Source organism: Babylonia areolata, chromosome 5, assembly GCF_041734735.1.
Source record: "Babylonia areolata isolate BAREFJ2019XMU chromosome 5, ASM4173473v1, whole genome shotgun sequence".
NCBI lineage: Eukaryota > Metazoa > Mollusca > Gastropoda > Neogastropoda > Buccinidae > Babylonia > Babylonia areolata.
The window spans coordinates 6,928,604-6,943,844 of record NC_134880.1 but is presented as its reverse complement, the minus strand read 5'-3'; the positions used below and the strand labels follow the sequence as shown (position 1 = coordinate 6,943,844).

The 15,241-nt window shown below is 42.9% G+C and overlaps 1 protein-coding gene across 3 annotated transcripts in view; it reads right to left on the bottom strand.

Annotated features, from left to right (window-relative positions):
• Positions 1-14,840: 14,840 nt before the first annotated feature.
• The window catches only part of LOC143281896 (transducin-like enhancer protein 4), a 95,165-nt gene continuing 94,764 nt past the window's right edge, over positions 14,841-15,241 (bottom strand). For 2 of the 3 annotated variants that reach the window (XM_076587173.1, XM_076587175.1), the window contains exon 22: positions 14,842-15,132. In XM_076587173.1, the coding sequence (XP_076443288.1) occupies positions 15,025-15,132 (108 nt within the window). In that variant the 3' untranslated portion in view covers positions 14,842-15,024. Of the gene's footprint in view, positions 15,133-15,241 lie in introns of all 3 variants that reach the window. The other variant, XM_076587174.1, reaches the window with a different exon arrangement.

Genomic DNA, 15,241 nt, shown 5'->3' with positions numbered 1-15,241 from the left:
AGGAATAACTTGGAGCACTTCTCAAAGCTTTTCAACCGAGAATGGTTTCCTTACTAACCTCTTTAAACAAATTCCTATTTCAGAACTAAGAATATCACTAGAAAATAATAAATGAAACAAGCGTCTTTGTTTCTCATTTTCATTTCGCGAAATTCTTATCTACGTGAATATTATCTGTATTTTCTTGTAAAGAACAGTTTTCAACATTGCAAGATATCTTCATTCGACAGCTGATTCGACAGTTTGACCCCCTCCCCCTCCACACATTCTCTCTCTCTCTCTCTCTCTCTCTCTCTCTCTCTCTCCCCAACTGGCTCTTTCACAGAATAATTTTTTTTTATATCCACACTTTTTCCCTTGTCTCGAATATACGAATTATTGTCAATGTGTGTTGATCGATTCTTCAAATGATGTACACGAAGAATGGTTAGATAAAGGTATTCTCTCACCTCACTCCGCCTTCCTTCTCAACATAGCGTGACTGACATGTAAAGTGTGCCAGTGTAAGAGACGGGTAAATAGCATTTGTGTAAGAAGACTGTGTTCTTCTAAATTTTCTCTTTGAGTGCACTCTGCTGTTGTACTTATGTTCCATGATTTGTTTTGTAAAGCTAGCTGTGAAAGACCAGCATCTTTATCTTGGCATATTACCACTTCACTTTGTGCAGTGTAGTTGTACTTCCATGGATAATGTTGCTCTGATGTCCATGCTGCCAGTTATATGATTAAAACACACATAAAAAGAAACAGAACAAAGCCAGAATCTTATGAAAGACGTTAACAATAAGAATTAACAACAGGTTGAGGAACATTTTCTTTCAAACAAAGCAATACTAAGGGTAGGGTTCACGAAGAATAAGGTTCAGTCATACAGTTTCTCTTCCACTGCAGCTTACTGCACATCATGAACCGGGGAACTCGGACAAGGTCGGTTTCATCCAGTATGTGCGTAATCAGGATACACAAGATAGCTTCATCTTCTTCCTTGATCAGTGCTCTGTTGTAGGCTCGCGATGACAGCATATCACAGGCATTACTCAAAAGACAACAGGAATGGTCAGAAGGTGATCTGTGCCTGTGTGCCCAGGCAATACTGAATAGAATTCATCACATATAAGCTCTCTGCAGATTACGTCTGGCCGATGTTGTCACGCTTGGAAAACATTATAAGAACACTGTAATTCTCTATTGTCTGGTTTGCCTGCTTCATCCATTCAGTCCCTTCAGCGCATACAAAACTCTGCTGCCCGACTCGTCATCAGAAAGAAAAGATCTGAGCACATCACTCCTCTTTTGTAACATCTCCACTGGCTTCCTGTCTCACACCGAATAAAGTACAAGATCAGCACTCTATGTTATAGATGCATTCACAAATCTGCCCCTTCCTATCTCTGTGGCTGCCTTCACATCTACACTCCATCTCGCTCACTACGATCAGCTTCGGATCCACTCTGTTTACGCATACCCAGATTCAAACACTCGACTGTTGGCCGCCGTTCTTTCTCTGTCTCTGGACCTTGCGATTGGAATGAACTTCCTCTTTCGTTTCGTCAAGTCTCCACACTCAGCTCTTTCAAGTCGGGCCTTAAAATCCACCTCTTCCCAAAATAGCCTCCCTTTCCTGCCCTTCCTTGTCTTTAGTTTCTACAGTTTTAGAGTTATGCATGCGTGTGAATGACTGGCGCGAAAGCACTTTGATTTGTCTCTTCACAAGATTCAGCGCTATATAAATACCATTATTATTATTATTATTATTATGGCATTGCTTTCTGTCAACTTGCACGTTTCGTTGTTAAATCGTTTGTTTCTGTCATCCTTGTAGTTTCTTTGGTGTGTTCTTTGTCAATTGCTGGACGTAAAATGCCTGTGAACGAAAAGGTTTACTCGCTGACGTTCGAGGTTTTAATTCAGGTCAGCCTGCCTCCAGCCCCAACAGAACTTTGATGATGAACCTTCTTTCTGTTGTCTCTAGATTCCTCTGCCTGCTGTGATGAAGCCGGAGTTTGGCTTTAGTGCAGTGGGTGTTAAACTCGTCCAGAGCATCGAGGAAGCAGAGCAGCACCTGGAGATGTTTCGAAAGCTCACACTCAATGGTGTCGCGTTCCATGGGTCGGGTTATGGTCCAGGACAGCCGATGATTTTGATGCCTTTCCTTCAGGGCACAGAACACTGCGTGGACCTAGCGCTGTACGAGGATGAGGTGGTGGCTGCTTTCATTAAAGACAAGAGCATGACACGTCTTCCGCTCTTCGGTGAGACAGCCACTGTCATGCCTTCTTTGCTCCTAAAAGGTAAACCCAGTTTGATGGTATGGTCAATTGTTTGTTTTCTTAACAAGAGTTAACGCTTTGATAGTAACGTTTGTTTTTTTAACAAAACAGTTTACGAGGGACAATAACATCGCCACGCTGTACAATTAAAGGTGACTGGAGAAACAAGAACCACTATTTGCGGTATGTATTTCCGCTGTATTGTCAGAAAGCTCTTTGCTGAAATCAGACCTAGGAGGCTGCAAGTTTTATCCAGAAATGTGGTGTGGTTTCGCGCCATCGACATGGTCCTGTCTCTCAGACAGTTGTTGGACAAATGCAGGGAACAAAGACAGCCCCTGTACACAGCCTTCACAGATCCCAGCAGGGACACCATCTTCCAGATCCTCCCCAAGATTGGATACCCACCCAGACTCCTCAGCATCAGTAGATCTTTCCATGAAGACATGAAAGGCAGTGCGGTCTTTAACAGCTCAACATCAGATACCTTGGACATTCGAAGTGGGGTAAAATAGGGCTGCGTCCTCACACCCACCCTTCTTCACCGTTTTGCTGAAGGACGCCTTCAGATTTATCACAAGAAGCTAGATGATTAATCAGACCTAAAGCTGATCAACCTCTCCAGACTAAGAGCAAAGTTCAGTCTACGGGACTGCCGACGCTGGGACTGTGATGGACGAACCCGGGTGTGGTTGTGTATGGGTGACTCGGAATGAGCGGCGTGGGAGTAATGCCACTGAAACGGGGCAGATGACGGGGCAGAAACAAAAATCTACGGGACGTTTTCTTCACAGACGAAGCAGCAGTCACTGTTCAGCCAACTGAAGACCTTCAGCAGCTCATGTACCACTTCGGCGGGTTTGGGGACTGACCATTAGTATGGAAAAACACAGGTCATGGGACAGGGCACGGACTCTCCATCCAGCATCAGAATCTCCGACCATAAACTGAATACTGTCTTTGACTTTGTCCAGACTGACAGAGAGAGTATGAACATACAGGAAAGTGACAGAGCACCCCAAGGTTGACGTCTACAGGTCTTGAGTCATGAGCACCCTCCTGTGCAGCAGTAAGCCCTGGACTCTGCACGTCCGACAGAACGAAATTTCAACCCTTCCTCAAGTGCTGCCTCTAACACATCCTGAACATCACCTGGCAGGACAACGTTCCAAACATCACCGTACAGGGGAAATCGGGAATCCCCAGCTCCTACATCCTGCTGAAACCGAGAGGTGTGCACTGAATCTGTCACGTTGCGCGAATGGACTATGGTCGGATGCACAAGGATCTCCCTCATGGAGAATGTGGACACCAGAGGAAGTTGGAAGGATGGTTAAGACCTTATCTGCCAATACAGTCTCCGTGAAGGTTTGGATCTCGCCCTTTCTCCCAAGTTTGACTGGAAAATCAAACTGAGTGTTATGTCATTTGGATGAGGTCCTCTGAGTACCACTCACTTGGCACGCTAAAGGAAAAACCATGGCAACATAAATGTTGTCCTCTGGCAAAAATCTGTAGGAGAAATCCACTCAGAAGAGACGATAAACCGAAGTAAGGTGTGCAGCGTGTAATTAGCGCATTGAAAAAGAACCCATGGCAATGAGAGTGTTGTTCGCGGGCGAAATTCTGTAAAAGAAATCCACTCTGACAGGTACGCAAATATATATGCATGCACTCAAAGCCCGCCTAAGGGCGTTGGGTTATGTTGATGGTCAGGCATTTGCCTGGCAGATGTGGTGCAGCGTGTATGGATTTGTCCGAACGCAGTAACGCCTCCATTAGAAGCTGAAACTATGGACAACTGGTTCAAGGAAAACGCTCCACAGGCAAACCATAGCTGCGCTATAGAAACATCTGCGAGAGATATCTAAGGACCTTGAACATCTACCTCAACACACGGGAAGCTGTAGCATCAGAATGACTGGCTTGGAGGCAGATGGTGAAGAAAGGCCTCTCCAACTTCAAAGAGACACGAAGTTCGTATTCCCAGGCAAAGACAGGCTGACGGGACAGGTTTCACCTGTACGTGATGTGTGAGGGACTGCACCTCTCGAACTGGCCTGTCCAGCCACACCCGACACCATATCAGTCACCATCCACAGTACACCTCAGTAGTCTCCTGAACCTGGAGGATGTCTATCACAGTACAGTACAGTACAGTACAACGCCATTTATTCACTAAATCATGTACAGTTACGATACAGGAACTGTCAAGACAATGTACACTTAAAAGTTAACTTATTGGTTTCAAGGACAGACTAAAGAAAGGAATGGTCTCCACTTTTGTGTCTTCTTTTGGAGTGATAATGGACGCCAAATGACAAAAAGATGTGTGAGAAGGAGGAGGATGTTTGTGACTGTGTGCGTATAATACAATACAATGCAGTACATTACAGTACCGTATAATACAAATCAATACAATAGAATGAAATATAATTGATTGAATTATAATAGAGAACATTACAAAACATAAATACAACATCACTTTTTTAATTCCTCATAGGGGAAATTTCCAGGTCCCCCAAAACACATCAATGATGACATAAACGCCAACGATAAGAACATTCGGTGGTGTGTGTTTGTGTGTGTGTTGTGTTGTGGTGGTGGTGGTGGTGGGGTGTGTGTGTGTGTGAGTGTGTGTGTGTGTGTGTGTGTGTGTTCCACAGAACAACAGCAGCAGCTGATCAGGGCAGCAGCCTCTTGCTGTCGAGGCCTGGGCTTACACACCGGTGTCTACAACGTGGATCTAAAGATGACGTCATGTGGTCCACGCCTCCTTGAAGTTAACGCACGCATTGGAGGTTATTACCTGCGCAAGTGGATACGTCTGATCCATAACGTGGACATCTTCCACCTGGCTCTGATGTGTGCCTGTGGCATTCGGCCTGTGCTGTCAGGAAGCAGCAGCCTTGAAGAGGACCATGAAGACAGTGACCCAATCGCTGACATGACGCAGGAAAATGGCAAGGACTCTGACATGGGGTACATTATGGGAATCAATCTGTACTCTTCTCGCCATGGTCAAGCCCTGACCACCACGGCTTCACCACAACATCTTCAACTCTTGGACCAGGAAGGCCACATAGTCTTTTCTCAGCTGCATGGTGATATGACCTCAGATGGCGGTTCTATGGAGAACCCTTGTTACAATCTGGCCGTACGAGCTTCAAGTGTTGATGAAGCCAAAAGCAAGCTGGTCAGTGTCTGCACCAAGCTGGGGCTGGAAACTGAGGAGTCTGTTCTTGAAGCCCTGTCGACCTTTGCACAGGCTTCATAACACGTTGCATGGTTTTTGCAACCGTAGAGCAAGGTCCTCTTTAATGATTTTATTCCAGTATCACAAACAATGGGCTTGAAACACCAACAACAACTTGGAAATTAAGTTGATGCAGATTCTGCACAGCCTCAGTTCTCACCTTTTTCATGTAACCCAGTTTGACAGTTTGTACATGTCAATCAAGGCATTAATAATCAAATAACACTTAACCCTCACCCCCACCTCCCCACCCCCCTTTTCAGAGTCATTCTTTGTCAGTTGAATGATCACTTGCTCACATGAGACATGATGAAACCATTCCAGTCTGCCTTTCATGCAAATCATGGAACTGAAACCTCCCTTTTACAAGTTGTCAGTGATCTCATTGCCATACGAGACAGTGGTTCAGTTTTCAAAATGGTACTGTTAGAGCTTTCAGCTGCGTTTGATACGCTAGATCATGGCATTCTTCATTTGAATTATCTAAATTAATGTTGAGTTCCATTTTGTAATACATGTTCTTTTTTCAGACATGTTAGGAGACAGTTCTTAAAAGCCATACTACAACAGAATCTCAAGCGCTATGAAGTTCTCATTTGTTTACGACAAAGAATAACAACGTTGTCTTGGGGTGTGTTGCTCTAATTTCCTGACCAACACTGCAAGTGTCTGTATCTCTCGAGCCCGGTTGACTCAAGGATATCATACAGGAAGTGTACAGTACAGCCCTGTCACATAGTCCCAAACCAAAATGGACTTCTATAACAACATCGTCATCATCATCGTCATCCTCCTCCCTCTCCATCATCAATAGAAAAAAAAAAGTCCCTGTGTTGTTGTTGTCTCGTTCGTCATTTATTAGATGGATTCCCCCGTCTCCTCGACGAAGGCGGCAGTACGTCGCAGGTCCTCCAGTCCTCCGTAGAGCTTCCGGACCACTGGGATTGGGTCGGGCCAGGTTTTCTCTCAGAGCGCTTGATGGAGTGGGCAGGACTGCAGCAGATGTTCTATTGTCTGGCTGCCTGTTCTGCAGGGGCACTGGTGTAAAACACTGTTGCTTTTACATATCTTTACCTTAGATCTCAAATTTATTTTCAATTTATACATTCATCGATTTGATTATGATATATTTATTTACTTTTGTATCTTATACTTCGTTTCTTTTTTCCCTCAAGGCCTACGCGCGTTGGATTACACTGCTGATCAGGCATCTGCTTAGCAGATGTGGTTTAGCATATATGGATTTGTTCGAACGCAGTGACACCGCCTTGAGTAACTGAACTATACTGAACGCTGATTTAAGTTTGATCATAAAATTATGTGGGTTTCTTGTAATACATTTTACTAGTTGCTGTTGTTTTACACTTTCCATCTAGATGCTGTTATATCTATGTTTTATGTAGATTTTTCACTTACTGGTGTAAACAGAGTGAGTCTATGTTTTAACCCCGTGTTCGGTTGTCTGTGTGTGTGTGTGTGTGTGCCTGTGGTAAACTTTAACATTGCCATTTTCTCTGCAAATACTTTGTCAGTTGACACCAAATTTGGCATAAAAATAGGAAAAATTCAGTTCTTTCCAGTCATCTTGTTTAAACAATATTGCACCTCTGGGATGGGCACACACAAAAAAAAAAAGAAAAAAAAAGCCAAATTATATGTAAACTGAATTTACTGTTTTATTTATATATATTTTTTATTCTCTAAACTTGGCATTTTGATCTGATATTCTGACACAACAAGAGCAGTCATTTTTATCATTTTTTGTTCAAACAGGAACTTCTTTTGCTAAGCATGGAAGTAATATTTATTTTGCATGTCTTTGTAGCAGACAGTAAAAAAGGGAAATTAATCTGTAATTAATGCTAAGGGGCTCAATTTGCTTTAAACTGATCTTTCTCATCTTAAACATTACATTTTGAAATTATACTCATTACATAAAAAGCTTGTGTGTTTTACTCTCAGTGTACAGCTCCTTCACTATTTTCATTTGCCCAAGTGGTCCTTTTCGGAAATACTAAAATCAATACGAGTGGATTTTATAGATCTATTGGCTGAGCCCTGAAGGTCATGGGCAAAAATCAATTGCGTACACATATTTATCATAATCAAAGCGCGTGCTCATATTCTTCGCGAACGCGAACGACGCCATTTTGTTTCAAGTTGTTGACCTGCCCGTTCAATCCTATATTCAATGGACAATACACGATAACATGTGATGGAAAGTTGGAGAAGGAGACCGTTAAATATTTATTCACAGAAAGATTTGTGAACCCCTCATCACTCACTGGATTATGCCCCAAACTGCCATAAAAATATCCACAGAATCAGTCGGAATTCACAGTTAAAGATAATAAACCATGAAAGTTAATACCCTTGAATTGATGAAACATAAAAATTTCCAGTCTTGACTTTTCTCAAAATGAAGTCCATTTCACTTCATACGACGTTTAGAGGTACTTGTACTTGGCTCTACATGTTATTAATTTAACAAAATACTCATTTATCATATCAACTTTAAAACTGTAAAACTTGAATGAACATAAAAGAGAAATTGAATCGACCGTGTCAACCGGGTGTAACTTACTTGTACATCTATCTAGATCCAGAGAAAACGGCTAAATGTTGCAGTGTGATTGCGGCGATAGCCACGTCTCCTTTACCGCCGACTTAAAAAGAATTTTTAATTGCCCTTAAAGATTTTTTGAATGCTCAAGATACACCAGAATAATATGATTTAAACAGTGTTTTCACTGCGAATACCGCAATCGATTTATCGCCCTTTAAAAAAGCATGTTTAAATGTTATATTTTTTAACGTTAGCAAAGAAGCCCCAATAGTGTAATGGGTAAGACAGTTTCTTCTCACCCAAATACGCGGGGTACGAATCTCCCGTTAGGACTTTTTTTTCTTTTTTCTTTTTCTTTTAACCCGAAGCTTTATAATAACAAATAAAGAAAACATTTTAACGATTACATTTTTTTAAAAGTGTATCACAAGTGAGTCTTGAAGGCCTTGCTTCTCTTGTTTTTATTTTTGGGGTTCGACCTTTGTGCTTTTATAGGCCTACATCTTCAGCATCGGTGATTTTAACATGTCTTACTGCACTGTGCTCATTTTAATCAATACCTCTTCCTGTAATATGCTTTGAGGCTTAATCATTATCATAAATAAAGGAGAAAACGAGTATAACCAGAACAGCGTTTCCTTTGAAATATGTGTGTGCTCTTTTTGTTCCGTCTCCCTGTGTGTGTGTGTGTATGTGTGTGTGTGATGAATAGAAAATAGAAACTGATTTGAAAAGTATAAAAAATAATTTTCTGTCCGGATTCCATGGTATACCTTTCAATGTGTGTGCTCACCTTTCGACATAATATAAAGCGGTCCAGGTGGTACGCACGAATCAGCATCATAATATATAAATCCGTTCACGTAGTCTGTGCTGCACAGAAGTGGTGAAATGTTGCCCCACTGTTATGCAAACTGGTTACGATATCTCTGGTCTTACTGCTGGCACCATCAAAATTCAAATACGCAATACCAATACGAAGCCCCTCTGTTGTTGGCCATTTATCTTGCTTTATACGCAATAACAAATCACAATTACATTCTACAGGTGCTTTGCACACATGAACTAATGAACTACAGTCTTTACAGTAGCAAAAGTTTCAATAGGCAAGCAAACGTATAAATGTAATTTACTGACCCCACCCCCACCCCCCCAAAAAAAACCAAAAACAACAAAAACAATAACCGTTACTCAAATAGTACTGGGTGAATTCAGACTCAGATATGACATAATTAGATCTGGATTTCCCAGCATTAGGCGTCTTTCGGAATAAGACAAGACATAATAAGACCTGCATTTCCCAGCATTAGGCGTCTTTCAGCATCAGATGTGACATGACAGACCATTCAATCCTTCTTTCCCATCTCCATTTTACATTTGCTATCAACAGCACTGTTTTCAAATGGTTCAAATCTCCCTGATCGGTTCCAGTCTGTCATTGTTGATCATTTCCAATCTGAACCCGTTAAAATCTAACATGGAGTCCCACAGGGATCTGTTATAGGCCCAGTGCTCTTCACACTGTACAATACTCCTCTTGCTGAAATTATCAACCGCCATAATGTCAAACATCATTCATATGCTGATGACACTCAACTCCAGAAGAGTGATACCCCTGAAAAATTGTCGTGCTTGCAAGAAACATCTGACTGCTTCCTGGACACTCTATGCTATAAATGTATTCACAGATCTGCCCCTTCCTATCTTTGTGGCTGCCTTCACCTCTACACTCCATCTCGCTCTCTACGATCAGCTTCGGATCCACTCTGTTGGTGTATACCCAGATTCAAACACTCCACTGTTGGCTGCCGTTCTTTCTCTGTTTCGGGACCCTGCAGTTGGAATGAACTTCCTCTTCCACTTCATCAGCTCTTTCAAGTCTGGCCTTAAAACCCACCTCTTCCGAAGATAGCCCCCCTTCCCTGCCTCTTTCTTCTTTGTCTTCAGTTTCTCCAGTTATGAGTTATGCATGCGTGTGGATGACTGGTGTGAAAGCACTTTAATTTGTCTCTGCACAAGATTCAGCACTATATAAATATCATTATGATGATGATGATGATTAAGAAGAACAATGAACACGGAGGGGTGAGGTCTGGTAGCCATCAACAGAGCTTTATTTCGGTCTTCCTCTGTCGAAGCATGAAGAATCAGACACTGGCTCACAACACTTTTACTTTTGCCATTCACGTGATGATAGATGACATAACAACTTCTTTTTTTCCATTTACATCATGAAATTAGACAAAATACTGAGAAACATCTTCCTTGATATGAAACACAAAATAGTCATTTTTCCATTTGCTTTATGGAAGAGGACAAAACTTTTCATTTACATCACGAAACAGGACAAAATACTCTGGCATGACAAATCCAAAATATTCCAAAATTATACCATTCACATAATGAAAGAGGACACAACTTTTCATGTACATCAAGAACAGGACAAAATACTTTGGATCATTTACTCCAACATGACAACCCAAGCACATAATATTCAAACACTGTTCCATTTACATAATGTATGAGGTCGAAATACTGAAACATTTTTCAAATGTCCTCTCACATAATGAACAAGACAGTGTTCATTATATTAATACCCTTCCTTTCATTCATATGATGGGCAAAACATAGCATTCTTTCATTCATAATAGCCAAGCATGACAAAATATTCAAAGATAATTTCATTCATAAAAATCCACAGAAAGGACTTAACACATGGAAGAATACTCTAATCTACATGTTGGAAAAGGGCATACAACACTCGTACTTCACAGGATCACTCCAAATAGGTCAAAACACACAGGTTGTGTTTGTTGGATTTTCTGCTTGTTTGTTGTGTTTTGCTGTTTTCCATTCACACCATGAAGTGTGCAAAATACCCAAGCAGACCTGTCCACTCTACCCTAATCAAAAATCGTAAAAGGTGATGATGACACCTAATCATTTTAAACTAAAGGGAGAAAAAACAAAGTTCTGAACAAAAACGATCAAATCCGATCAATCCAAATCAAATCAGACCGATCAAAATTTCCAGGCCTACAAATTGACTTTCACTATGGATGACAAAGTCAACGGATTCCGTGCTGAAAAACACAGCGCACACTAATGACACAGGTGAGGTGTAACACAAACACCGGTCACCTGTCAGCACATGTACGGCCACTCTACTATTGCTTCAAACCATCATCCACCTGATGAATCCTTTGAGGTCAGAGGTCAGGACACCATGAGAACATGGTCACAGCCACAGACGTGAACAAATAACTTCCAAGACATGGGGACGTGAACAACACATAATCATCTCCAAAACATTCAGACAGGAACAACACATCATCTCCAAAACATTCAGACATGAACACAAATCATCTCCAAAACATTCAGACAGGAACAACAAATCATTTCCAAGACATGGGGGCGTGAACAACAAATCATCTCCAAACATTCAGACATGAACACAAATCATCTCCAAAACATTCAGACAGGAACAACAAATCATTTCCAAGACATGGGGGCGTGAACAACAAATCATCTCCAAACATTCAGACAGGAACAACAAATCATCTCCAAAACATGGGGGCGTGAACAACAAATCATCATCTCCAAAACATTCAGACAGGAACAACAAATCATCTCCAAAACATGGGGGCGTGAACAACAAATCATCATCTCCAAACATTCAGACAGGAACAAAAAATCATCTCCAAAACATTCAGACATGGACAACAAATCATCATCTCCAAAACATTCAGACAGGAACAACAAATCATCTCCAAAACATTCAGACATGGACAACAAATCATCATCTCCAAAACATTCAGACATGAACAACAAATCATCTCCAAAACATTCAGACAGGAACAACAAATCATCTCCAAAACATTCAGACATGGACAACAAATCATCTCCAAGACAAGGGGACATGAACAACAAATCATCATCTCCAAAACATTCAGACATGGACAACAAATCATCTTCGTGAACAACAAATCATCTCCAAAACATAAGACAACACTGCCCACAGTGTGTTGCCTTGCCTGACACTGACCCCCAACAGAACCAAACATTCCATTCACACACACACACACACGCACACACACACACACACGCACACACACACACACCGAATCGGACTGCCAGTCAGATAGGTCCATTCCCTGGCAGTAACTTCATGCCAAATGACTTTTCTTTTGGTAACCGAGTTACCTACAGGGCATGTAAAACACACCTCACACATTTCTCTCAAGGTATGAGTTACCCACAGCACATGTAAAACACACCTCACACATTTCTCTGACAGTCTGAGTTACCTACAGCACATGTAAAACACACCTCACACATTTCTCTCAAGGTATGAGTTACCTACAGCACATGTAAAACACACCACACACATTTCTCTGAAGGTATGAGTTACCTACAGTACATGTAAAACACACCTCACACATTTCTCTCAAGGTATGAGTTACCTACAGCACATGTAAAACACACCTCACACATTTCTCTGAAGGTATGAGTTACCTACAGCACATGTAAATCACATCTCACACATTTCTCTGAAGGTATGAGTTACCTACAGCACATGTAAAACACACATCACACATTTCTCTCAAGGTATGAGTTACCTACAGCACATGTAAAACACACCTCACACATTTCTCTGAAGACAAGTGGTGAAACACACCACAATAACTACTGACACATGATATATATACACAGGCCTTGAGCAGTTGCTTTGCACTTTGACACTGGTAACAGTACCCACACTGAGGTCTATGACACTGGTGACAGTACCCACACTGAGGTCTATGACACTGGTGACAGTACCAAGACAGGTCTGTGCCACTGGTGACAGTACCCACACTGAGGTCTATGACACTGGTGACAGTACCCACACTGAGGTCTGTGACACTGGTGACAGTACCCAGACAGGTCTATGACACTGGTGACAGTACCCAGACTGAGGTCTGTGACATTGGTGACAGTACCCACACAGAGGTCTGTGACACTGGTGACGGTACCCACACTGAGGTCTGTGACACTGGTGACAGTACCCACACTGAGGTCTGTGACACTGGTGACAGTACCCAGACAGGTCTATGACACTGGTGACAGTACCCAGACAGGTCTATGACACTGGTGACAGTACCCAGACAGGTCTATGACATTGGTGACAGTACCCACACTGAGGTCTGTGACACTGGTGACAGTACTCACACTGAGGTCTGTGACACTGGTGACAGTACCCACACTGAGGTCTGTGACACTGGTGACAGTACCCAGACAGGTCTATGACATTGGTGACAGTACCCAGACAGGTCTATGACATTGGTGACAGTACCCACACTGAGGTCTGTGACACTGGTGACAGTACCCACACTGAGGTCTGTGACACTGGTGACAATACCCACGCTGAGGTCGGTGCCCAGCGTGTGGTGTGCCTGACAAGCACACAACCCACATCACACACACACACAGATGATACTGCCCAGTGGCACACTGCAGTCTTGTTGGCCTGCCAGCGATGCACTTCACAGAGGTGACAGGCTTCACGCACTACTGACACAACCCCCATCTCCAACTGATGTCTACAGCGTATACATACACGCACTCACGCGCACACACATGCACGCACACACAGCCAAGACGAGTTCCCTCAACAGAATCTCCACAGTGCTGATGTCCTGACAACAGTGTACACGATGGAGAGGAATCAGAAGGGGAACAGCTGTTTCCATGTGGCTGGTCAACACACAGGAATCCTGCAGAGTGCTTCACTCCATGTCACTTTCTGGTTACCCCATTAACACACCATATCACTTTCTGGTTACCCCACCCACACACCATGTCACTTTCTGGTTACCAGACCAACACACCATGTCACTTTCTGGTTACCCCACCATCACACCATGTCACTTTCTGGTTACCCCACCAACACACCATGTCACTTACACACCATGTCACTTTCTGGTTACCCCACCAACACACCATGTCACTTACACACCATGTCACTTTCTGGTTACCCCACCGACACACCATGTCACTTTCTGGTTACCTCATCATCACACCATGTCACTTTCTGGTTACCCCACCAACACACCATGTCACTTACACACCATGTCACTTTCTGGTTACCCCACCAACACACCATGTCACTTACACACCATGTCACTTTCTGGTTACCCCACCAACACACCATGTCACTTACACACCATGTCACTTTCTGGTTACCCCACCAACACACCATGTCACTTTCTGGTTACCCCACCATCACACCATGTCACTTTCTGGTTACCAGACCATCACACCATGTCACTTTCTGGTTACCAGACCATCACACCATGTCACTTTCTGGTTACCCCACCATCACACCATGTCACTTTCTGGTTACCCCACCATCACACCATGTCACTTTCTGGTTACCCCACCATCACACCATGTCACTTTCTGGTTACCCCACCATCACACCATGTCACTTTCTGGTTACCAGACCATCACACCATGTCACTTTCTGGTTACCCCACCATCACACCATGTCACTTTCTGGTTACCCCACCATCACACCATGTCACTTTCTGGTTACCAGACCATCACACCATGTCACTTTCTGGTTACCCCACCATCACACCATGTCACTTTCTGGTTACCAGACCATCACACCATGTCACTTTCTGGTTACCCCACCATCACACCATGTCACTTTCTGGTGACCAGACCATCACACCATGTCACTTTCTGGTGACCAGACCATCACACCATGTCACTTTCTGGTTACCCCACCATCACACCATGTCACTTTCTGGTTACCCCACCATCACACCATGTCACTTTCTGGTTACCCCACCATCACACCATGTCACTTTCTGGTTACCAGACCATCACACCATGTCACTTTCTGGTGACCCGTCCCACACATCAGTGCTGCACCAGAGAGACGGTTAGAAGATGACTTCATACAGCGTGGCTTTCTTGTCGCCAGAGCCTGTCACAATGTACTTGTCGTCTGCTGCAATGTCACAGCTCAACACGGAGGATGATTCTTTGGACTGAAACACATCAGACATCACATCTTCATCATCCACGCCACATGGTAACTATACATCTTTGCACACACTGTGACACAATTTGTCAGAGAAAGGAAAAATGAATAAAATA